Below are 23,289 nucleotides of genomic sequence, written 5' to 3'. Positions count from 1 at the left end.
CTACTCCAATAAAGGACCATCCAGTAAAGCAGTTTTTCAAATCCCTTGGCCTTGCCATTCTTTCCGTATAATTTTTATCTCAATTTTCATATATTGAACCCCTAATAACTCGAGCACACGAGCGTCCTAAGCATATATTTCAGGCGTGCGCCGCTCAAAAGATTTTTCAGATTGAATTATCGACCTCATTGAAGCTCACCGAGAACCTCATCAATACGTTCGTTTTTTCAGAGTTTCTCAACACCCAACTCCCCATTTTTATACCATGGTTGGAGTGATACGAGGTGTAAGTAGGCAGAAAGCCTTCTGTGCGATCTGCTCCAGAAATTACTCCTCCTCGAACGACGAGTTTGTCGATCTCATCAAACAACTAGGATCCGTCTACAGACAGCCGTCGCCAACAAGAGACGCAAAGCTTCAGGTTGAGGTTCCTCGGCCTAAACCCAACAGAAATACAGATTTTGCCGTTCCCGTGTCGCCTCTGGTGAAGTTTTCCACAGTGGACGCTTTGGCATCAATCCTTTCCCCGGTTCATCATGACCAAAGCATACTGCTGTCCAACCAGTCGGAAATCAAATGGGATAAACTGCAATTTAGATCACCGCATTCTGCGTTGATATATTTTACAAAGTCCGGAGCTGTTTCCAGAACTGATCCAATACCGAAAAGGGCGACTTTTGATGATATGGGCGACGAAAGCGCAAAGCCGATATCGGGCTGCTCGCAGAAGATGACGGAGATGATCCAGAAAGCCTTCCTAAGTCCAACTTGTTCTAAAGCAGAATTGACCGAGTTACTGGAGAATCTATTGAAGATAACCAAGTACTCCAATGTCGTTTCTATGACCAAAAGATGTGAAGTTGCTCTCTTTCTACTGCAGAGTCTGCCGGAGAAGAAGTCCAAGTACACCAAAGAGGTGATCGAGACCATTGCCGAGTTTGTGGAAAGCCAGGAGGATCTGATAAAACATGTGATTCCTAGGTTGTGTCGGATGGAAGCTACGTTTGCCAGTCCTGAAGGCTGTGCCATTTTGGCCGAAATGCTGAAGGGTCGTTCTCTGATGCCTCTCTCGGTGTATGCTACGCAAATGCTTGCTCGCGGTCTCGCTGAACGCAAAGCGAATCCCGATTATACCGAGCTGATAAGACAATGTCTCATAAGTGTTGCTGCAAAGAACAGGATGCCGGAATTTGGCGTGGTGGAAACGTATCTCCAACGTGCACTGACCCCGGAGGTTCTGGCCAATAAAGACGAGGCCCTCAGATTGCTCTCCCCATTTTCTCGTGTCTTCAATTCTACTTTGAATGCTCGACTTCTGAGGAAGATGCTGCCACTTATGAACTCAATGCAAGACATTCATTTTCTGCTGAATGTGCTCTTTGACCAGGGCAATCGTTCTCACGATGTTCGCAAGTCCACGGCCACTCACGTTCTCAAAGAGTGTCACCATGAAATTCTCTCGAGGATATTCGACTTTGAGCTTGATCCGAAACTGCTCCACCTTCAAGCAGCCTCTTTCACAAGCGTTTTAACCAGACTGCAGTACATCATGAACAGCGATTTCGATGCCAAAGCAAACACACAGATCCTGTACATATTCTCCAAGTTGCAGAGCACGTTTGCCGTTCAAAAGTACCTGAAGAAAATGACGCCCTCGTCAGAGGTGGTGAGAAATGTCATTACCGTCTTCGGAGACCCCTCCGGTATTCCATTTGTTCCTGGTTATGAGAAATCGGTGCAGGAAGCCTATCTCAAGTATTTAAATGAGAGCAGTCACATTTGAGCCTAATGAGGAATATTTAAGCCCACGCAAGTATAAAAATGAACTACATAGATTTAGGGGATGGATAAGTTTTCCTCGAATAAAGATGATATGTCTACTATTTCTTTCTCACTTACGATATCACTCAAAAAATGTATTGGTGCAATCTTTTCTTTCTTTTACCACTGGTACTAGCAAGCTCGGGAATTGAAGTATTGAATGATTTAATTCAGCCGGGAGATTCGTGTGTGGATGGTGTTTTAGACTTGTTTCTGCCGAAATGTATAGAGCAAGGAATCGAGTCTATCAGTCAACCAGAGTTGATTGAAATAGCCATCAAACTGAGTGTCTGCCAATTTAAATCGACTGGAGTCGATTTTCCAACCGAATGTGAAGACTTGGATTGCAAAGAAAACTGTCTCTCGAAGCTAAGTGCTTCTTCCCAATGGTGGACAACTTATTTCGTCAGTTACCAATCTGTTCAACAGACATGTCACCAGAGGGCCGCACCGTATGCCAAAGCTCAAATTCTACAGCTCTATGAGAACATCACAATTAGATTCAGACTTTTTCATGAGTTGATGCAAGATATAATGGATGTTTCTAGCGACAATTTGGAGGCTACCAGGGCAAGTTTCGACAGATTGGCCGAGGACTTGAAAGAGTTCTCTCGACGCACTGAGGTGCAGCTGAAAAATGTCAGTTCTGGGTTGGACCAAGCAAACGCAAAATCCTCTCAAATATGGCACAGTTTGAACGAAACTGGTGATGTTATTGCTGGGCTAGACCACCATGTTTCTCATCTAGAAAGAAACATGATTTCAGTTATTGAAACGGTCTTAAGCGAGGCCAAGGCACAAACAATCGTTTTCACGACCTCACTTGCTGATCAACAGTTGGATATCTCTAGAGAGTTGTCGAATTCCCGGGCGGTTTTCGAGGAATTTTTGCAGGAGTCTGTTGGGTTTTTATCAACGGCAATCAAAGGTGAAGTTTTTGGAATATCCTCGGAATTCACGAAATTTGTGACAAATCTAGATTCTCAGAATTCCGTCAAACTCGGTCTCATCAAAGATGAAATAGTTGCACATATCGACGCCAAAAAGAGCTGGATCAACAGTAATTATTTTCAGACCTACTCCGAGCAATGGACGATGATCATTATTGCTCTGGTTATCGGATTGAACTACGGAGTCAATGTGGAAACATTACGCCTATCCATAAAGGTGATGCTCAGTTTCATTGTTGGCGGCCAGGTTTCGAGAATATACACTAGAAAGACCGGAAACAACGCTTCTCAGATCATCCTGATGATTGTGGTGATCGTGGTCTCGTTACTCATGATTTCCAAAGATAAAAGACGGGCTGGTATTTTCATATGTTTCATAACTTCAAACTTGTTAGCACATCTTTGCTGTTGACATTGTCATACCACCACGTTATTCCAACCTGACCCTTTTGTGTATCCACTTTGTTGCAATTCAGTATTTCCTCCCAGAGGCGTTCCACTAGCTGCCTTCTCCAAGCTTTGGAGTCTGACTTGAAAATCAACTCGCGTAGAGTGATCTCTATCCATTTGGTCAAACATTCGACAGGAACCAAGGGTATGATGGATATGAAAGCCGAGATAAAATCAACCCTGATCTGGGATTGCGGAAGACTAGCACACTTGTTGAAGAAGAGATTGGTGAGGAGCTTGCTATAGCTTGGATCACAATCGTATACGATAGAACTGGGGGAAACACATGTAGCCAGATTGATCAGTCCTATCTGGAGCTGGTCCATAGACAACAACTTCGGGAAGTGAGAAACCAACAACTGCGAATATGGTATAATTGTGGACATAATCACTTGAATGTCCTGGTCACAAACCTGAGGCTGGAAAACGATGTTGTAGAAAATGAGTTTGACTGAATGGCATGCTTCCACCACAGGCTTCCAGAACTCAAAGTTTGTAAACTGGAATGTTTTCTCCTCTAGTATTCCGTCAATATTTGAGAGGGCAATCAGCCGCTGGTTTACAGGAACGTGATTGATCAGTTTTCCCGTTGTTTCAAGCGAAAAAAGAAGCTTTCCCTGCTCAACTTCAGACAGGGCAACTAATTTGCCAAAGTCGATATTAGAGTCGAAAACTTGTTGGACAAGTTTGGAAGTCGCTGCGTCTTGCTTTAAGCCATCAATACAGCACGCCACCACAAAGTTGAAAGACTCAAACCCTCCATCACCAATTCTGTTGAGGACAAAGTTCTGGAAGTAGAGTATGGTTAGTATCTTTCTCGAAAACCTGGGGAAATGGGTGGTCGCAATTCTGGCATCCAGCGTGAAAAATTTGTGGAATATCGTTTCCGTGATCAGTATAGTTGCATAATAACCATTTTTCAAAATCAGTAGCGAGGTCTCGTTCCAAGGGCCATCACGTAGGCATTCAGAGTAGGTTTGGATTTTGTTCAAACAAAAGTCCATGTTCTTGAGAAGCAAAGCAGCATCTCCGTCGTTATTTTCCACAAGTTTTCTTATCAGCAAAGCCAGTCTGTTGAGATGCTTCACATTCGGTCTCATTTCTGGAGTTTTCGAGTCCAACGGATGCATAAAGAGCTGAGAGTCCAGTCCGTACTCTGAACAGAACATTTGTTGAACTACCCAATTGGCTAAATCTGGTTTTTGTTTGTTGAGACGTGCATAGAACGAGGGCGGCAAGGTTTCCAAATTGCATGCAATACATATATTTGCAAGATTGTTGAGAACAGGATTGGTTGCCAATGAACTGCCATAGAATTTGATGAGTTCAATCTCGAAAAGATGTTTCAACTTCAGGTCCAGCTTGTCGATACTTCTGTAATTTGGAGGAAAGATGTCAAGATCTTTTCTCGAGTCAATTGAAAGTAAAAGTCCCGCTAAGACAGGCAAGGTTCTCCAGCTGGCATCTGGTCTGAGCTGCGAATGGGACACCAGAGATTTTGTTACCGAATGGTACCAATCGTAGAACGACAAGGATGGAACCGAAATTTGAAACTTTGTATCCGAAGCGTATTTGAAGAACTCCAGCACCTGGTAAAGTTGTAAAAAGTCGCTATTTTGCCACAGAGACCCGGACAGGAGATGGTCTGTCAGAAGCGTCACGTTTGCTGCGTTCCTCACCTTGGGGTAATAGTAGGCCAAGTGGGATAGCGATCTCCGCGGGTCTTCCGAAGAATCGAGATCTCTGACAAGACCATTAATCTGGAAGACCGTATTAGATGCCATTAGAGAAAGCTAAAGGAAAAAGACGAAAAGATATATGCAGATTGGGATGGCTTAAACAAAATTTAGACATGTTGTAGGCATAGGCTACTGCCTACAGCTATTCTGGATAAGATCATGATTCATGATGCCTTCTGTTCGAAACACTACCTAAAGAAGCCATCAGCTATTTCCGGTACAACGGTAATCGGAAATGATTGTCGTGTACCACCGATTCTTGAGGTGCCTGAAATCATGGGATCATTTATAGACTTTGAAAACCGCTTTCGTATGTGGTGGTGCACGACATTATTTCCGACGTCCCTGAAGAAATTACCGGAAAAGAGACCTTTACAAGAAACATGGACGCTTCACTCTCACTGAAGCTTCATTCATTTTGCGGCTTTCTTTGAGGATGGAAACTTGAGCCTAGCTCGCACCCAATATGCAATTTAGATCTTTTTCAAGTCAAAGAGGTGATGGGAGCAAGATCAGCCATTCATCACGTGCATACTAGCACCTGCGCTCTCCGAAGTGACATGCTTTCTACTACCGCGTCAGCTTTGTCAATTTGTATATTTACAAGAGTTTATTCAAGTTTTCCGGATTGCTTATTCCAAAGAAACCTTCGAGCCAAGACTCTCCAAAAGAGCCTTAATCTTCTCAGCCTCCTCCTTAGGAACACCCTCCTTCAACACCTTGGGTGCACTCTCAACCAACTTCTTGGAGTCAACCAGGGAAAGACCAAGAATAGTCTTGACCTCTTTTATGACCTTTGGCTTGGACTTAGGGTCGAAGCTCTCCAGTTTCAAGGTGAAAATCGTCTTTTCAGCAACGACTGGCTTGGCTTCTTCTTCGGCCTCCACTGCAGCAGCTGGAGCGGCCTGAGCAGCTGGGAACGAGATATCAGGAATGTCCAACTTGACTTTCAACTCGTTGATCAACGAAGAAGTCTCCAGCAACGTCAGCTGGGAGATCTGGTCCACGATGGTGGCGATCTTTGGGTCGACAGTGGATTGGAATCTCTTGGTGAGAACACTGGCAAATCGGTTAGTATGCATGAAAAATTTCAAGACAGTAGGCGCTCGTCACATCGCCGGCGTCCGTCAACACTTTGCTTAAAACTTACACTCTAGATTGTCTCAATGCAGGCCTAGCTAAACGGAACATTATTTGTGTAATCGTTGACAGGATTCAGGTTTCGAGATTGCGTCACTGGTGTGCCAATTTGGGGTTTTCGTCGGATTTTTTGGGCTATCGAATGTGTGCACGAAGCGTAGTGCACAACGGTACGGATGGTGCCATTACGCCAACACTGTGGCCAGAGAGAGAATGAGAGTTTGATATAGATCTATTGAAATTTACATCTTACAAGCGCATAAAAGTACCTACATAATGGCTTCTTTCAGGTTCTGTGCGGAGTGGTAAGTGTGATTATATGTCATTTTGATTGGTTGACTTTTGCGAATATCTTGCACATCTTTTGTACCCTTATACTAACTCCACCAGTAACAACATGCTCTATCCAAAGGAGGACAAGGAGAACCAGAGACTGCTATATTCTTGTCGTAACTGTGATTATACGGAATTGGCTGAATCCGCAAAGGTGTATCGTAACGAGTTGATAACCAACATTGGTGCTACCGCAGGTGTGGTCCAGGATATTGGGTTGGACCCTACGCTTCCAAAATCCGACAAATTGTGTCCGTTCTGCAAGTTCCGAGACTGTGTGTTTTTCCAGAGTCAGCAGAGGAGACGAGACACGTCGATGATTCTGTTCTATGTGTGTTTGAATTGTAAGAAGGTGTTTCAGAGTTGAGGAGAAAGTGGCAGATATCTGGGCAGAACCTGGGCAAAGCCCAGGATAGGGGCCAGGATGAGAGGACCTCGTGTATATTAAAGCATCTTGGAAGTTTTCGGAAAAGTTACAGCGAATTTGAAAGTAAGAGCGTCCAGTCACGCAAGCTAATTAGTCACAGACCTATAGTCGATGTAGACCCATCAAAGCTGCAAAACCAAGGTGAAACCAATTTCACCCCGGTGTGGCCATTGCAGCGTGGGTAGAGAAGTGAAGAGTAAGAAGTCAAAGAGGAACAAAAAAACAGGGGGAATCAGGGCTGATGGCAACATAAAACAAACAACAAAAACAGCCGTAGCAAGGGAGGGGAGGCATGAAAAGTAATGGAAGCCAGTCAATGTTGTGAGCAAAAACTAGACTATTGGCGAGAGAAATGTGATCGGATATAGCAGATTGCCAACAGGAAAGCCATAAATTGGTCGTTAAGCCAGTGGAATCAAATCAAAAGAGAATCTGAAGCCAGCCGTTCTCAGCCAAGACAGACCAACACTATTAGATTTTGCTGAGCAGTGCCTCAAACCAACGAACCGGTGGAGAATAGAACCAAAAGTTCCAGCTCTATAGCTTGATAAAGTCTCCAGCAGACCCCCGGATCGGCTGCAAACTAGGCAACTGCGGCAACAACAACGGCTCGCTAATATTGTATTGCGAGTAATACGGATTGTTGAATCCCATTGAGTCCTTCAATAGGTTGATCAACTTCACGTAAATTTCCTCCTTGTTCTTGAAACTGACTGAGTTGAACTGGATCAGCAGGTTGTTCAGCTCCAACTGCAAAGAGTTGATCTTTGAGCCAGAAGAGTAAAAACTCTGCTGTCCCAGCCCGAGCTGCGACGACAGTTGCGACGACAAGTTTTGGAGGTTTGACGAGACAGAAGAGGCCAGTGGAGCAGAGTTGACTGCAGAGTTGGTGCTCGAGTTAGTCTGGTGGGTCATGCCTGAGTGTGACTGAGAACGTCCACGCTTATCTTCAGGTCTGCGTTGCTGAGGATATGGCAAAAGGGGATGGTTGTGTCTGTCGGAGATCACAACCAAAGCCCAAGAGTGGGACCGCAGCGAGTAGTTGGCGCGAATTCGAAACGGGCACTGGTTCACCTTGGAGCGGTCCGAGGACTTGTTGGAACGGCATTTGAAAACAATCTTGGAGTCATCCGAGCGCTCAATCACAATGTTAATTCCCCTGGGCACCAGCTGGGCCTGCAACCACGGCTTGATGTTTTTTTTCTCCTCAAAGACCTTCTGCTCTGGCAATATATCCGATATCATTTGGTGAGGCTGACGGAGTAGGCTGCAAAGAACGGGGAAAGCTTGGACGAGGGGGTTCTGTATTTAAATCTCAAGACCCCCTCCGCTTTCCCCCCTTCTGGTTACCCATTTTTTCTCCGGGTAGCAGAGGCCTCTAGGGTGAGCTTCGGAGTCCGTGGGGTGGCCCGGGAGTTTATTGGGCTACGCACGAGTCAAATGGAGTTAAGTTGAGCCGAATTATAAGAAAATTCGAACAGTAGGTATTCGCGGAGAGAAACCCTGATGGTGTGTATATAAGCCTGGCGATTACGATACGGTTGTTTTGAAAAAGTTCTGCAGTCTCTTATACTGTTATTATACACCCTCTACGGTACGTCCTACCCCTTTTTATTATCTGATTGCTGAGGTAGTTCCCTGACAGGCCGGTCAAGTTTTTCTGCCCCAGTGGCCTACTAAGAGGGGGAGGAGGGGTGGGTCATTCGCCTTGACGTGGGTGCCCACCGCGCACCCTGGGTGGGATCCGGGGTTGATCCTGGCCAAGATTGGACTACAATGGGGTTCTAGTGGGAGACCAAACTTAGCAGCCAATGTCGCAAATATTTTGGCTACATTTCCATGTAAGGGTCTTTCCTGATTCGGCAATTCAGGCGACGAAGGTGTTTAAGTGGTTAATGTGACTGGTACAGTGATGGAGCCTGGCGGTGATGAATCAGTAGTAAAATAGCCAGCTGACTGGTAGTAAATCAATAAAATCAGGGGTATTGCTTGAAGGTAATCTCCCTGATACTCGTCTTTGCAACTCTTGATTCCTGGTTTCTTTGTAATTTTAACGAAATGCTCGCTATCGACGATATACTCTCTACTGACCTATCTGCTGACGAACACAAGCCGCAGCACTCCTGTGTTTCGCCAAGGATTCCATATGACAGCACCACACAATCACGAGGCATAACCCAGGGTCAGCTTTTAGCGGCCGCAATGGGTGTTTTGGCGCTCAACCTTGCCCTTCTCTTGGTTCTCCTTAGCAGATTCGAAGAGGCCATCGTCAGACAAGTGTTTGCGTTGCTATGCACGCGGATACTTGCAGCTATGAACGGAGAGATTTAGATGAGCAAATCTGAGAAGCAAGAGAAACCAGAGGCCATTTCCGGACTTTTCTGTGGTCTCTAAACGTCTTTCTGTTGTTGTCACATACTCTATATGAATTATTGGATCACGTGACTGGAGTCACGTGGTTTGGTTCTGTCGTGGCTCATAACCAGCTTCTCCTTCTTCACGTCCACGTATCTCTCTACGAATCTTCGTAAACACCTCCGTTTTCTTTAAGTCACCCCCAGAAACCCTCTATTTTTCTTCAATGGGCTCGCTCAAGTCATTCATCACATCTGTGCGCAAGGCCAAGACCATTGCGGATGAGCGGGCCGCCATCCGCAAAGAATCGGCCGCCATCCGGTCTTCGATCCGCGACACATCAATCGACGAGAGATCTCGTCGCACGTTGATCGCAAAACTCATTTATCTGTACATTTTGGGAGAACCAACGCATTTTGGGCAGGTTGAATGTCTAAAGTTACTTGCAACGCAGAGTTTCACTTCAAAAAGGCTCGGGTACCTGGCTACTATGCTGATTCTAGACGAGAACCAGGAGGTTTTGACGCTATTGACAAACTCCTTGGATAACGATCTCCAGCACTCAAACCAACTTTTTGTGGGATTAGCTCTGGTGACACTGGGAAATATTGCATCCACAGAATTGGCGCGTGATTTGTACACCAACGTGTCTCGCTTGGTCCAATCCTCAAACCCGTACATTCGCAAAAAGGCGATTATGGTGGCTGCAAAACTCATTCAGAAAGACCCTGACTTGACGGAATTCTTTATTGAGCTGGTTCCGTCTCTTTTGACTAGTGCCAAGACCCACGGCGAGTGGTTGGCTTCGTTAGCACTGGTCAAGTCGTGCTACGAGCTCGGGGCAGATCGCCAATTGCTCAGAGCTCAGGTTCCTCAATTGCTTACTCAACTTACAAGTCTTAGAACGACCGGGTTCTCGCCTGAGTATGACGTGGCAGGCGTTCCAGACCCATTTCTGTTTGTAAGTCTGCTTCAAACGCTGCGGGTTTTGATGGCAGATGACTACTCTGACGAGAAGAACATTGACAGGCTAACTGACTTGCTGACGCAGATTGCGTCAAAGGTGGAGACACTTAAGAATGCGCCAAATGCAGTTCTTTATGAGGTGGTTAAGACTATTTTCGAGATCCAATCGGATTCGTCACTGAAGATTTTGGGTGTGAACGTTCTGGGCAAGTTTCTTGGTTCTAAGGACAACAACTCGCGCTATGTCGCGCTTAACACGCTGCTAACTGTGGTCCAGCATGAACCAAAGGCTGTTCAAAGACACAGGGCCACTGTGGTTGCTTGTTTACGTGACCAGGATATCTCCATTCGTCGCAGGGCCCTTGAGCTCTCGTTTGCCATTCTGGATAAGAATAATATCCGAGTCATGATCAAAGAGTTGATTCTCTTCCTGCACACTGCTGAGACCGACTTGAAGCCTTACTTGACTGGTCAATTGACGCTGGCGATTGAACGCTATTCGCCCAGCGAAAGATGGGAATTTGAGACGCTCATCTCAATTCTGAGCGTTTCTGGGAACTTTTTCGAGTTCGACATCGTTTCCTCCATCCTGGGTATTATCATGAGGTGTTCAGATGGCGAACTAGTTCGCTGGGTGACTCAGCAACTGTTCGAAGAGAGTCTCAAGACCCAGGATCAGTTTGCACTCAATCTTATCTGTTGTTGGTGTCTTGGCGAGTATGGTGAGTCGATTTTCGGTTCCGTGTCGCCTGAAAAGATTGTCTCTTTGCTTCAAACGCTGCTGGTAGAGTCGCATTACGAGGATAAATCCAATACAGAGCAACTTGTGAAGTACGGACTGATGGCGTCTTTAAAATTGTCAGTGAAATTACAGCAATACCCGCAATTGGTTGAGAGTCTGCGCCAACTGATTGCATCCAAGGCTAATGATATTAATCTTGAAATCCAGATCCGTGCAATCGAATATGGTGAGATCTTCGTCCAGCCTCTTGATGTGAAGAAGGGTTTATTGGAGAAAATGCCTGCCCCAGCTTTCAAGTCTCACAAAGGAGCTTCTCTTTCTACTGCTGTGCCGCAAAAGAAGGCTGTTGCGAAGCAGGAACCTGATTTATTAGACTTATTGGGTGATGATATTCCCCAGGAGGCAGTCAAACCATCCACAGAGACACTAGATTTGATCTCTGGTCTGTTTTCGGCTCCAATCGCTCCAATCGCTCCTGTGGCGGTGTCAGAACCCGACGTGGAACCGGTGGTGGAATATACAGACGCTTTCCACGACAGTAACGTTCATGTCTCGTTCCGGATCAAGTCTAGTGAGCCAGGTCATGCTGTGTTGGAGTCTCGCATAACTAACACGTCTATCGGGGTGGTTTCGCAGATTTCCATGTTGGTCGCGGTCACAAAATCCTTGAAATTGCAGCTTTTGCCGATGACGGGCACTTCTATTGGTCCGGGTGATTCAGTTTACCAGCAGCTCAGCGTTTCTGGCAAACAAGGAGCAAAGATCAAACTCAGGGTGAAACTGTCATATGAGAATGTGGCGCCAGTAGAGACTCAGTTTGATTTCGCTGGTTTGGGGCAGACTTTGTGAGTCCGGAGTGGATTAGGCAGGCCGTCTGAAGGGTGTCTGAAAAGTTATAATAGAGAGATACTGCAAAAGGGTGGTCTATAAAGAGAACTAAGGTGACGGTTCAAGGCTTTGTTAAGAAATGTCTGCTGATCGGCAGTGTTTGATAACTTTGAAGACACTGAAAAACAACTTTAGCTTAGATCTTGAACAATTCTCTTGCCTCAAATAGATACTTGTCTTGGACTTAAATCAGTATTTAATTTACCCAGAATTCACAATAACTTGTAGCATATGCATATGCATATGCTCTCTGCAAGTCTTGGTATCTTTACAGTACCTACGAACAATTCAAGCTGCCGTCAAATTTTACTCAATCTCATAAATTTCAAGTATATTCTCAATAAAAACTCAATTCACGACCTCATGATCACTAATCTCCTTCTTCTCCCCTTCTTTCATCACCTGTGCGAGTTCTCCTGAACGTCACATCATCCTGCTTACTCGTTCTTCGCATTAACCTTGTTCAACAAGTCGTGAGTGACATCGGTCTTCAAGACATATTTCTGCGCAATTGGTCTGATTAGCGCCTGGTATACCTTCTGGGCTCCGTTGTACTGAGGCAGGGCCAAATACAACAAAAACACGGTTTTAACAACGAAGTAAGTTGGGATCCAATAAAGAATCGCCTTGGACCAGAACTCGACGATGTTGAGGAATGCAAACACCACCCAGTAGGTCAGTAGCCTTGTATCGTCGCTAGTCGTGGTTGTTTCAAGTGCTTGTAGGGATAAATAAGCAGGCAAGGCAAAACCAGCCAAGTTGGAAAGCAATTGACCAATGCCTCCAATATTGAGAAACATAAGGAAAAGATATCCTACAGCCCCAATGATCACGGCATAGGAGCGAGGTAGGTTGGTCTTAGTCTCGAATTGATCCAGGAACTTGAAGCTCTTGGTGTTGGCGTCGAGATTGCCGAGAAATCCTTGGAGTTGTGCCTGATATTGAGCCATTGTTATCGTAAAATTGAGATGAACTGGAGTTAATTGACGTAATTGAGGTCAATTGGAATGGTGGATAGGAGGTTGAAACGGGTATCAGGTGTGAATCCGCGCAGCAAACTTGAAATTTGCCGTCGGGTCGTGTCGGAGTCTATTTTGAGCCTCTGGACCTTTCTCTGGTATCCTACAATTTGTCAGATAAGGCGACCAAAAGTTGGTCACCACTTGAGAACTTGAGGCTCACTTAAATAATGCTAATCATGAAAATTTACGAGTGTCGTATATAGTAAAAAAATGAACAGGTCACAACAAATGTATGCTTTTGCACTTTATATGGTAGTGTTTGATCCCAAATTTGATCAAATCCGGCGAGAATCAAAAGGTGAATTTGAAAGGCGTGTACCAGCTACAACGTCAACTACGTGGTATTCTGCTGTCTCTTTTCTTCAGGTCACGTTATTAGATCCCAAGTTGGGTTATCATGATTCATATCACAAATTATATATATTAGAATTTGGTTCTGGTCATTCCGTCATTCTGATCGTTATGATCTTGCAGATCATCTGGTCTATTAGGCTGAACACGAGTTCACCGACTCGGTCTGTGCTTTCTCCAAAGGCTTTGCGTCGGACTCGAGCTCTGGAGAGTAAGCGTACTTACTCCAGGTTCTAATTTTGGCTCCATAGAAATAGAAGCCAAATGGAATGGCGCAGCATGCAAGTGAGATAAAGGCCATCAGCGATGAGGCCCATTCATATCCAAGTCTGTGGTACATCTGGATGGTGAAGAGAGGTACGGAAGCACCCCACAACGATCTCACAAAGGTCTTAGCAGCCAAGGCACTGGCAGCATAGTGCTGGTATGAGTCCACGATATAGTTGTTGGCTGGGTTATAAAGCATGTTGAATCCAACACCGCATGCGAAGCCAGAGAAACATGGTCCAGCCCACGAAAGACGGGGGTATGAAGACCAAGCGTATGAGAACAGACCAATAGGGACGAACCAACACGAAATCATCATTGGCACCAATCTCAGTTCTGGAGGTGGTAAGGTGCCCTGATCAATGTACTTTTGAGCTCTTCTGTTATAGTTGCGGTTGATGAGAGGCGAAACGAGCGAAGCAGCAATGACACCGGCAGCAACAGGAATGAACATCAAACCGGTCTTAGAAGCACTCCAGCCTTTACCCTCCATGTAGACAACTGGATACGCAAAGAAGAACATGTAGAGCAAACCGTAGATGATGGACATGTAGATGGTCATGAGGAACACAATGACTTCCCTGAGAAGCACCATTGGTCTAAGCAAAGTCTCTTCCATGATTGTTTTCATAGATCTGACTTGGATCTCAACCAAAGTGCGGTATCTGTCGTCACCGGTTATTTTTCTCAAATGCTTAGCACGACGCTTGAGAATGGTGTTGTGATGGGTCTCTGGGATCACAGCAACCATCACGACATACACGCAACCGACAAAGATCATGAGGACCCAGTAGATCCAACGCCATCCGGCATTATCTCCGATATAGCCTCCAACCAAAGGACCGATCACAGGGCCGAGAAATGGAGCTGCTGAAAAGACAGTCATGGCCAAACCACGGTCCTTGGCAAGCCACATATCAGCTAGCGAACCACCAATGATACAGAGAGGGGCAGAAAATCCCAACCCGTCAATGGCTCTGGCAACAAGCAAGGTTCCAATGTTCTTAGCAAGAGCACATGGAAGAATGAAGATCAGCGCAAAGAAAAGCGTACCCGTGTAGATGGCCTGTCTACCAATCTCCTCACTCAAAGGAGCAAACAACAAAGGACCAAAAGCGAATCCAAGCACGAATAGTGTAACAGTCAGAATTACAACTTCCTGACTGACACCAAAAGTCTCCTGTGGACCTTCTAAGTCACCAGTTACAACTGCCGAAGCAAATGCCACCGCAAAACACACAATTCCGAGCAATATGGTGTACAGCCACTTTCTGGACTTTGTCCAATTTCTTGGGTCTGATTTGTCATTTTCCACAAACACAACGAGTCTAAGTCCCGTGTCTATGTCAATTGGATACTTGTATTCATCCAATTCGTTGAAGTCCGAATCTGGTGCAGCCTCTAATTTGGAGGGCTGAACATCAAGAAGCTCTTCTGCAGGACCCAAAGCACCCGCTCTTTCCGTCATCTGGGTCAGAACCCTTTCAACACCGTCTTGGTGGTTAGACACATATTGCTCAAGTTTGAGCCTCTCTTCGCGTTCGCGGGTGAGGGTGCGAGCCAAACTGGCCACCGAATGAGAACGCGACCTGGTCTGTGTGGCTGGAGAGGCCACTGATGAGGCGTCAAAAGCCTGTACGCCATCTTCCTCGTTGAAACTACTTATTGAAGACATGGTAATAATAATAGATGCAAGTAGTAGTTTTTAATTACTTCTATAAAGGATCTTCATAACAAGGGGGAGCAACGCAGTTTATATAGCCGCAAGGATCGGTTCATCGGTCTGCAGGACGGCTCTAACGGCTGTGGTCAGGGTCCGATCCCCGACCTTCCAGGCATGAAGCAAGGGAAACTGCTCAAGGGCCATAGTAGGGATTGGCTTTTCCGGAAACCTCGGAAAAAAGTGTTAAATGTAATCAGGAGCTCGGTATATTCATTTTGGTACTCTTTGACCATGGTTTTCTCTCCTACAAACCGAAATAACTGCCCTTCTTCATACCTCTGATTCTGTCGTTGACAGATCCTCACGGCTGATCGCACTTAAAACTCAGCCGTGCCGGTCGGTTCGGCTGGAGTAAGCCGTCATTGGGTCCCGCACACTTTGTGGTGCACGACTTTCCATCCTGCAGGAGCATCCGTTGTTCTTTGCTATAAATACAATATAATTGACTTTCTACCAAAATACCTACACTCGATCATTTACTCATGCATCGTCCATATTGGTTCTGTTACTGTGTTTTACTTCCTGTCATGTTTGGGCCATTTGTCTGCCATGTTTTCACGGTTTCTTTAGGCTTCTGCGGTTCTTTTTTCTTTCTTTTTTCTTCCGTTGCATCGCCTTTAGGTCCGGCCCCAATTTAGACCGGATCACACGGCTGGGCATGTGTGGCCGTTTTTTTCGCGCATTGGCAGTAAAATATGACCTTCACCTGTTGTACGGATGATAACCGCCGCGCCTACCGCCACGACCTCTTCCGCTATGGCCCCTATTTCTTGGTCCTCTGGGAATACGCGAATCATCATCACGATAGTCACGATTGTCACGGTAATCACGACTCTCACGACTATCACGACTCTCACGGCCGTCACGACTATCACGGCTTCCATTGCCAAAACCGCCCCGCGGCCCTGAAGGGAATCTATCCACTTGCTCTTGAGGATTGGGCACCTCCTCCTGCTCCTGCGGTGTTCCAGAACCACTATAACCGCTATACTGCGTATTTTGGCCCTCATTCTGGTAACCCTGCTGGCTTATCTGGCCACCTTGTTGCATCTGCTGCATCTGCATCCAGTATTGCATCTGCTGCATTTGCCAGTACTGACTGACCATCTCCGGGGTCATGCCTGGTGCGGCGCCATATTGCGGCATCTGCTGATACCCTGTATTGTAACCCTGTTGCGACTTATTCATGTTGTGCTGTGATCTCGTCTCCGCACGTTTAATCTCCATGTTGCGGCCCTTGAAGGCGACGAACCGGGTTTCACTGGCCTTGTCAACGGCGTCAGGGGAATCGTACGTAATGAACCCGAATCCACGAGACTTTCCGGTTTCCTTCTCCAACATCAACTGGGCATCTATGATATTACCGAACTGCTTGAAGAACGTCACAAAATCCTCCTCTGTCACTTCTGGTGAAATTCCTCCGACGAAAATCTTGCCGGTTTTGTCCTGCTCGTCCTTAGGAATAGCAAGTTTTGGGTCAATGAGCTTTCCGTCAACGATATGTTGTTTGGCAAGCACCTTCTTAACACTAGCTGGATCTGCGAAACTCAGAAAGGCAAATCCACGTGACCTTCCGGTTGCGTTGTCCTTCATGATGGTCAATTCGGTGATATCTCCGTATTCTGAGAAGTAGGAGCGTAGCGTTTCCTCGGTCGTTTCCCAGTTCAGACCACCAACGAACATCTTACCAGCCTCCTTAAGGTAGTCAGCCTTAACACCAGACCGTTCTGGCTGGGCTGGGGCTTGAGCCTGGCCTTGGTAGGGGTTTTGACCTTGGTTCTGGTACTGGTTCTGGTAAGGGTTTTGGCCCTGGTTTTGGTACTGGTTCTGGTATTGGCCAGCATATGCACCCTGGCCGTACTGGGGTGGAGCCAGTGGCTGGGTCTGCTGCAATGGCGGGGTGCCAAAAGATTCAGAGGATTGCTGAGCTTCGGGAGCTTCAGGAGCTTCGGGAGCTTTGGAGGCTTCAGGAGCTTTTGAGGCTTCGTCTGGCGTTTTAGTTTCGGCGCTACTGGCCTCAGGCTTTTCCTCAGCTTTATCCCCGATAGCTTCGGGCTTCTCCTCGGAGGCTGCTTCTTGCTCCTTGGGCTTGTCGTCGTCATAGATATCGTCAAAGAGAGCCTCGTCGTCGTCAACAAGAGAAGACATCGTTCAACAGTTGCGTGTTTGTAATAATTCTTATCGATTGTGCTATTCAAACTGTATATGATATATGATTAGCTATATCACTAAATAAACTCAACTCTATAACCCACTTGTCTTTTGGATAAGATGAAGAATAGGAGGCTAAGTCGTCGAGGAGGTGAGAATTTGAGTAGTAGGGGCAAGGCGGGCACTTTGGTGGGGCACGCCTATTGGTTGGTGCACTTAAAATAAATTTAGCCCAGTTGAAATTTATTTCAGTAACAAGACAATCATTCGTGTCAGGGTTTCTGCACCATCAACGATGAAACAGTACCTCATATACCTGGCGCAGTCTCATCCTGGATTCAGAAAGGCAGAGCTCGAGTCTCTCGCTGTCTTGGAGAATATTGAGTTAGATCTCGCCGACTACACCGACGAGTCACCTTTCTTAGTGGTGAGGCTACAGAACGACGATGAAGCATACCGATTGGTCCACAGGAGCATTCTCTGTAGGGGAATTTATGAGCTCTGGGGACATGGTGATGATCTCCAGTCGCTTCATGACAGTATACGCTTGACCAGTCAGCCGCACTGGGCTGAATATCTCCACAAGTCATTCAAATTCGAGATCATAGGATACCAGGGAAAGAAGAAGACAACAAAAGAACAGGTCGCTCTTATCGAGACTTTTGAGTATCTTGGATTTGAGGGTGTTATTGATATGAAAACGCCAGAAGTCCGGTTTACGGTTCTGGAGAAATATCACATTGAAGGGGGTGGCCCCACGGCTCAGCCCGACCATGTCTGGTTTGGTCGTGAGATCTGTGTCAGTGCGAGAGTTAGAGGAGCTGTTGACGAGTACGACCTCAAGAAGAGACCTTATCATGGAACTACATCTTTTGATGCTGAGCTTTCCCTCGTGAGTTGCAATCTTGCGCACTGTTCTCGAGGGAAGGTGATGTACGACCCGTTCGTGGGAACCGGTTCTTTTCTGGTAGCGGGGGCATATTTTGGCTCTTCGGTTTTTGGATCCGATATAGACATAAGGCCTCTTCATGGAAAAGATTCCAAAACAAAAAACATACATGCCAATTTCGAGAAATACGGGACCACGCATCTGTTTGGTGATGTGCTGACCATGGACTTCACCAATAACGCGCTCAGAGATACCTTCCAAATCGATTGCATAGTTTGTGATCCACCCTACGGTGTTAGAGAAGGACTCAAAGTATGTGGAACCAAGAATGAAGCCAAGGCGGAGGGAAAGGAGAATCTTATCATTAACGGCGAAAAGGCTTTCTTGAGAAAGGACTACATCCAGCCCAAAAAACCGTACGAACTGGATCTTTTGCTTGACGATTTGCTTCGGTTTGCAGCTCAAAAACTTCCCATTGGCGGAAGACTGTGTTTCTGGATGCCCACAGCGAACGATGAGCTAATTCCTACGCTGATACCGCATCACGAGAACTTGGAGCTGATCTATTCGTTGGTTCAGGACTTCAATAAATGGTCGAGAAGGTTGCTGGTTTATGTTAAGCGTGATGAAAACTATAAGGGGATTACTATGAGCAAAAAGGACCGCTCTGGAGTGAATAATTTCAGGGATCGATATTTCAGTGGGTTTAGACCAGAAGTGGAGACGGAGAAATAGCACAAGTTATACGTACAATATAGAAATAGACTAAACCATTAATGCATTGTTAACTTCAAGGTAACCCACAATTTTGGCCAAAAAAAAGCTCATTTCAATCAAATAGAGTCGATTCGTTAAAGAGGCTCTAACATACTTAACGTAGAGTATACGCTTGATGTTGACATCACCCACCTGTAATACTTTATTCTGGTTATTAACACTTAATTATCTTTGGCATGAGTACCCTTATATCGTGAAACAGTATTTTGGCCCATAAATGTAATTAGTCAACCAATAATGAACAGTTATCTGACTCTAGAGATTGGACTCTCTCTACTGCATTCTCCAGATATAGGCTGAATCAACCAACAATGAGGTCAAATGTACCAGAATCTCAGTGATTCGTATGCTACACATTCAAACTTTATCAAAATGCTTTTAAATTAATTTTTCTTGTAAGTATATAACCCAAAGCTTACTCTTCATCTTGCTCGGCAGTCAAGGCAGCAAGACGGTCCAAATCTCTTTGGCCGTTGGTGGAGATTCTGCGGCCTCCCTTTGGAGAGATCTCAACAATTCCAATCTTCTCCAAAGCCTGCAAAGCCTTTCTGTTGACGGAACCGGAAGCGTTGACGTGCTTGGAAGGTCTGTTACCTCTGTTCTTGGCACCTCCGTATAGTTTGTTAAGGGCACCGACACCGACATCCTTTCTCAAGTAGATGTGACGGGCAATGGAAGCGGAACGCTTGTAGAACCAAGTCTCAGCCTCCTGTGGTGGGAGCTCGTTACCGGCAGAGGTTTTCACAATGTCGACGTAACCTGGCACCTCGAGCTTACCTTGCTTTTGCAAGAAAGTAGCGTAGGCGTTGATGAAATCTTGAGCTGGGACGTCTCTAAAAAAGGTAGTTAGTAAACATGAACCAGCAGTGAAAGTTTAGTCTTGGTTGAGCGTTATCTTCGAAAAGCTATCCTTGAAGTTTCTCTTGGACTTGTTCCCCTTGAAGTTTTTCATTCGTGATTTGGGGGTTATCCTTCCTTTCCAACAAATCGCAATTTTGGATAAAACATCGCCTCAACTATCTCATCATTAACATACCTGACGGAGTAACCTGGCATCTTGGGATTTGTGTTTGATATGGGATAACAACTCTTTAGCCAAAGCTTTCGAAATTGTCACTTCGAATTTTCAACACTAGGTGAGTGGTTCGAAAATCGGGCAGCGGACGACCCTGCCATCCCTCTGCAAAGATTCTGGCGGATTTTTAGGGTAATGAGGGTAAGGTTATTAGGGATGCCATTTACGCAATTCGTGTGCTGAATATTACACACAATAACTTCCGTTTTGAGAATCACAGTCACAGATGTTTAATACACGACAAAGATAAGATGGAGTACAAACGTAGGTACAGAGTACATACATTAAATATATAGCAGATATATAGCAGAAGCATTGGTTAAATTACCACGCGTATACGCTGCTAGCACATTACATTTCCAATGGGTATCCACTTAATATGATTTTTAATTATACTAGAACCGTATTTAGACCTTGAAGGCTCTGGAGTTTCTTCTACCTCTGGCTCTCTCGAACTTTCTGCCCTTGGACAGGATTCTTGGGGCCTTACCCTTGTGTGGGCCGAAGCCGAAGTGTCTGACAGCCTCTCTGGAGTTTCTTGGACCTCTGACGATCAAAGTGTTTTGACCCTTTGGAGCTCTAAGAGCCAATTGGTCAAGAGTGATGGCCTCACCACCGTTCTTGACGATGGTAGCCTTGGCACCGGCGGTGAATCTCAAAGCAGCAACAGTGGTCTTTGGGAAAGACAAAAGTCTGTTGTCGTCGGTAACGGTACCAACAACGACGATGGTCTTCTCAGCAGCACCCTTTTGCTTGAGAGCCTTGGAGATTCTGGCAATGGAGACTGGAGGTCTATTGATCTTGGAGAGGAACAGAGATCTCAGGATCACCTTGTTGAATGGAGCATCGGTACGACCTAGAAGGGTTAGTATCACGTTTGATTCTGCTCAAAAGTCGCACACATCAAAGATGTACTCGCAGAATGCACGCTGTAGCTGAGGGTTCATCAGCCATTTTTCAATGTGTTTATTGAAGGCGTAGTGAACCCATAGCAAGTGCGTGAAAACTATTGAACCATACAAGATAGTTCGCCAGCTTCGTTTTGTGATAACAGCCTGGAAAAAGGCGTTTTTTCATTCTTTTCCTTGTTCAATGTGGGACAACTAAAGGTTGATACGTACGAGCCAAGAAGGTGTACAGCTTGACCAAAGACTTCAAGTAGACGTTTTCAGACTTTGGAGCCTGACGGTTGCTAACTCTGGTGTGTTGCTTGGAGAAATGATCTTTACCCATTGTGATGTATTTGCGTTGGTGCTGGCTAGAGAAGATTGTTGGAGGAGGAAGAAAGTGAAAAATTTTAGATGTCCAGAGGATGAAGAAAAGGTCGTGTGATATGGCTAAAGTGGAACCCAAAAGTGGTTGGTGCACGAAAATGGTCTGGCTGTGTCAGAGTGGACAGTTCTCGGAGAGTCCAGACGCTTGGGAGATTATTTGTTAGTCCAGCAATCGGTTTCAATAAACTTGAATTTGTATTTATTACACTATGGATAGGCTCAAGTAAGTCGAATTGCTAGATGAAGGGTATACCGAAGTATTGACTAACGCCTTCTCAGAACAGACATCACCAACCCAAGAGGAATACCCCAGGCCAAGTTCATAGATAATGTTTCCGCGTTCGTGAAATCTGACGACGATGTTACGAGGCTGTTACAGGAGTGTGAAGAGAGACTGAATCAATACCGTTTCATGGAAAGTAACAAGAAGGAAACTCTTAGGAGTCTGAGACTCAAAGTGCCCGACATCGACAAATCACTGGCAATGGTTCGTTTTCTCCAGACCCAGAAAAAGACTGGAAACGAGGAATTTGATCTCAACTACGAGCTCAATGATACGCTCTATTCCACGGCCTCGGTGGACGTTGAAAATCTAGATTCTGTGTGTCTTTGGCTGGGGGCCGACGTGATGCTCGAGTATCCTCTGGATGAAGCCATTGAGCTACTGGAAGGAAGACTCAAGACGGCAACTGAGAGTCTTGATATAACCAAGGAGGACTTGGAGTATTTGAGGGAGAATATTACAACGATGGAGGTCAATACAGCACGGGTTTATAATTACGATGTTGCCAGGAGAAAAGTCAAGGCATAAAATAACAGAATACACATTGAATGTGCTTAAGATTGCGAAGTCGTGGTTTCGTAGCGTTCGTTAGGCAAAGAAGAGTTTTGCTGGAAATGTAAGTGTTGTCGCAACATGAAAACTGTTTTGTTGAGGCATTTCCAAGACTCGTGTAAGAGCGTCATGATCGCACAATTGTTAGTGGTAGTCATAGAGATGGATCAGTATCACGTTTACCTTGGACCCTTTAAGTCCTAAAGGTATCCAACAATTGAGTCCCTAGTGGCCTTATCGGAGTGTCCTGCTCGTCATCGCGGAACGCCGTAGCATCCCGTTCGTCGTCTGACTCATCTTGGACATCACTGACAGTCGGTCTGGTCGGCTGGGGCTTTCTTGCTGCGTACCTCCTCAAAAATGGTATCACCAAAGGGAAATCGACGCTCTTACCTGGCAGAATATGACTATGTATCAGAGCTCCCACTGCAACTCCTATTGCGCTTGGGATGCCCGAGTTCAACACCCCATCGCTCACGAACAACTGAACCATTAGAATTTTCACAAAGATCCCATCCGTGATAACCAATTTTGCCGGGTTGGGCGATCCAGGAACACCGCTGAATACGAGCTCAAAGCGGTAGATCGACGGTGTGGATTGCCAGTACAAATACAACAGCGTGAAGAAAATTCCGTATGGTCCTGCACTAACGAAAAGATTCACACCTAGAACTCGATACACCAAAAACGACAAGATGGAGACCAACACCACATTGTACAAGCTGGACCAAATAAGTAGCGATGCTAACCGAAAGCTACCGTATAGTCTCTCGAGATGTTTAAGCGCAAAGTGAAGCAGAGTGATTGCCACGACGACCTCGCTCTCATTTTGAAACGCAGTTTGAAACACGGCAAATCTCCAATATTGGTGCCAACTAGAAATGAAAGGATCATATGAAAGAACAAGCAGATGTTTGATCCCAAGCAAAGAGACTAGCAACGGGGCACAGATCACAAACCCTGTGAGGTACCGGGTCACAGGCATCATAGTGAAGCCCTTGGGAAGCACTGACGTCATTTTTTACCGACAGAGATATGCAAATGCGACTGAAATCAAGGAACTGCCGATTGTACTGCCAAGGAGTGTGAGTTGAAGTCGACAGGTAAACCTCCT

At 45.7% G+C, this 23,289-nt stretch overlaps 15 protein-coding genes across 15 annotated transcripts; 6 read left to right on the top strand and 9 right to left on the bottom strand.

The window, feature by feature from the left end:
- Positions 1–265: 265 nt before the first annotated feature.
- Positions 266–1,783, top strand: KUCA_T00003883001 (uncharacterized protein; the record flags this gene model as incomplete). The annotated part of the gene is made up of 1 exon (XM_022602342.1): positions 266–1,783. The coding sequence occupies one exon, from the start codon at positions 266–268 to the stop codon at positions 1,781–1,783; it is 1,518 nt and encodes a 505-aa protein (XP_022459895.1).
- Positions 1,784–3,145: 1,362 nt separating this feature from the next.
- KUCA_T00003882001 (uncharacterized protein) lies at positions 3,146–5,005 on the bottom strand (the record flags this gene model as incomplete). The annotated part of the gene is made up of 1 exon (XM_022602341.1): positions 3,146–5,005. The coding sequence occupies one exon, from the start codon at positions 5,003–5,005 to the stop codon at positions 3,146–3,148; it is 1,860 nt and encodes a 619-aa protein (XP_022459894.1).
- A 587-nt stretch (positions 5,006–5,592) lies between these two features.
- On the bottom strand, positions 5,593–6,042 carry KUCA_T00003881001 (uncharacterized protein; the record flags this gene model as incomplete). The annotated part of the gene is made up of 1 exon (XM_022602339.1): positions 5,593–6,042. The coding sequence occupies one exon, from the start codon at positions 6,040–6,042 to the stop codon at positions 5,593–5,595; it is 450 nt and encodes a 149-aa protein (XP_022459893.1).
- Positions 6,043–6,376: 334 nt separating this feature from the next.
- Positions 6,377–6,800, top strand: KUCA_T00003880001 (uncharacterized protein; the record flags this gene model as incomplete). Its single annotated transcript, XM_022602338.1, has 2 exons — positions 6,377–6,405; positions 6,491–6,800. The coding sequence occupies 2 exons, from the start codon at positions 6,377–6,379 to the stop codon at positions 6,798–6,800; spliced, it is 339 nt and encodes a 112-aa protein (XP_022459892.1).
- A 597-nt stretch (positions 6,801–7,397) lies between these two features.
- On the bottom strand, positions 7,398–8,105 carry KUCA_T00003879001 (uncharacterized protein; the record flags this gene model as incomplete). Its single annotated transcript, XM_022602337.1, has 1 exon — positions 7,398–8,105. The coding sequence occupies one exon, from the start codon at positions 8,103–8,105 to the stop codon at positions 7,398–7,400; it is 708 nt and encodes a 235-aa protein (XP_022459891.1).
- Positions 8,106–8,918: 813 nt separating this feature from the next.
- Positions 8,919–9,191, top strand: KUCA_T00003878001 (uncharacterized protein; the record flags this gene model as incomplete). Its single annotated transcript, XM_022602336.1, has 1 exon — positions 8,919–9,191. One exon carries the CDS (start codon positions 8,919–8,921, stop codon positions 9,189–9,191), a length of 273 nt encoding a protein of 90 aa, XP_022459890.1.
- Positions 9,192–9,441: 250 nt separating this feature from the next.
- Positions 9,442–11,772, top strand: KUCA_T00003877001 (uncharacterized protein; the record flags this gene model as incomplete). Its single annotated transcript, XM_022602335.1, has 1 exon — positions 9,442–11,772. The coding sequence occupies one exon, from the start codon at positions 9,442–9,444 to the stop codon at positions 11,770–11,772; it is 2,331 nt and encodes a 776-aa protein (XP_022459889.1).
- Positions 11,773–12,248: 476 nt separating this feature from the next.
- Positions 12,249–12,761, bottom strand: KUCA_T00003876001 (uncharacterized protein; the record flags this gene model as incomplete). The annotated part of the gene is made up of 1 exon (XM_022602334.1): positions 12,249–12,761. One exon carries the CDS (start codon positions 12,759–12,761, stop codon positions 12,249–12,251), a length of 513 nt encoding a protein of 170 aa, XP_022459888.1.
- A 559-nt stretch (positions 12,762–13,320) lies between these two features.
- KUCA_T00003875001 (uncharacterized protein) lies at positions 13,321–14,919 on the bottom strand (the record flags this gene model as incomplete). Its single annotated transcript, XM_022602333.1, has 1 exon — positions 13,321–14,919. The coding sequence occupies one exon, from the start codon at positions 14,917–14,919 to the stop codon at positions 13,321–13,323; it is 1,599 nt and encodes a 532-aa protein (XP_022459887.1).
- Positions 14,920–15,876: 957 nt separating this feature from the next.
- On the bottom strand, positions 15,877–17,322 carry KUCA_T00003874001 (uncharacterized protein; the record flags this gene model as incomplete). The annotated part of the gene is made up of 1 exon (XM_022602332.1): positions 15,877–17,322. One exon carries the CDS (start codon positions 17,320–17,322, stop codon positions 15,877–15,879), a length of 1,446 nt encoding a protein of 481 aa, XP_022459886.1.
- Positions 17,323–17,620: 298 nt separating this feature from the next.
- Positions 17,621–18,949, top strand: KUCA_T00003873001 (uncharacterized protein; the record flags this gene model as incomplete). Its single annotated transcript, XM_022602331.1, has 1 exon — positions 17,621–18,949. The coding sequence occupies one exon, from the start codon at positions 17,621–17,623 to the stop codon at positions 18,947–18,949; it is 1,329 nt and encodes a 442-aa protein (XP_022459885.1).
- Positions 18,950–19,406: 457 nt separating this feature from the next.
- On the bottom strand, positions 19,407–20,167 carry KUCA_T00003872001 (uncharacterized protein; the record flags this gene model as incomplete). Its single annotated transcript, XM_022602330.1, has 3 exons — positions 19,407–19,824; positions 20,028–20,047; positions 20,123–20,167. 3 exons carry the CDS (start codon positions 20,165–20,167, stop codon positions 19,407–19,409), a joined length of 483 nt encoding a protein of 160 aa, XP_022459884.1.
- A 306-nt stretch (positions 20,168–20,473) lies between these two features.
- Positions 20,474–21,299, bottom strand: KUCA_T00003871001 (uncharacterized protein; the record flags this gene model as incomplete). The annotated part of the gene is made up of 2 exons (XM_022602328.1): positions 20,474–20,922; positions 21,188–21,299. 2 exons carry the CDS (start codon positions 21,297–21,299, stop codon positions 20,474–20,476), a joined length of 561 nt encoding a protein of 186 aa, XP_022459883.1.
- Positions 21,300–21,549: 250 nt separating this feature from the next.
- Positions 21,550–22,151, top strand: KUCA_T00003870001 (uncharacterized protein; the record flags this gene model as incomplete). Its single annotated transcript, XM_022602327.1, has 2 exons — positions 21,550–21,563; positions 21,620–22,151. The coding sequence occupies 2 exons, from the start codon at positions 21,550–21,552 to the stop codon at positions 22,149–22,151; spliced, it is 546 nt and encodes a 181-aa protein (XP_022459882.1).
- Positions 22,152–22,368: 217 nt separating this feature from the next.
- On the bottom strand, positions 22,369–23,193 carry KUCA_T00003869001 (uncharacterized protein; the record flags this gene model as incomplete). The annotated part of the gene is made up of 1 exon (XM_022602326.1): positions 22,369–23,193. One exon carries the CDS (start codon positions 23,191–23,193, stop codon positions 22,369–22,371), a length of 825 nt encoding a protein of 274 aa, XP_022459881.1.
- Positions 23,194–23,289: the final 96 nt, after the last annotated feature.

Source organism: Kuraishia capsulata, genomic scaffold (genome assembly GCF_000576695.1).
Source record: "Kuraishia capsulata CBS 1993 genomic scaffold, Kuraishia_capsulata_scaffold_4, whole genome shotgun sequence".
NCBI lineage: Eukaryota > Fungi > Ascomycota > Pichiomycetes > Pichiales > Pichiaceae > Kuraishia > Kuraishia capsulata.
The sequence above is the reverse complement of the archived record's forward strand: the minus strand, read 5'-3'. Positions and strand labels throughout refer to the sequence as shown.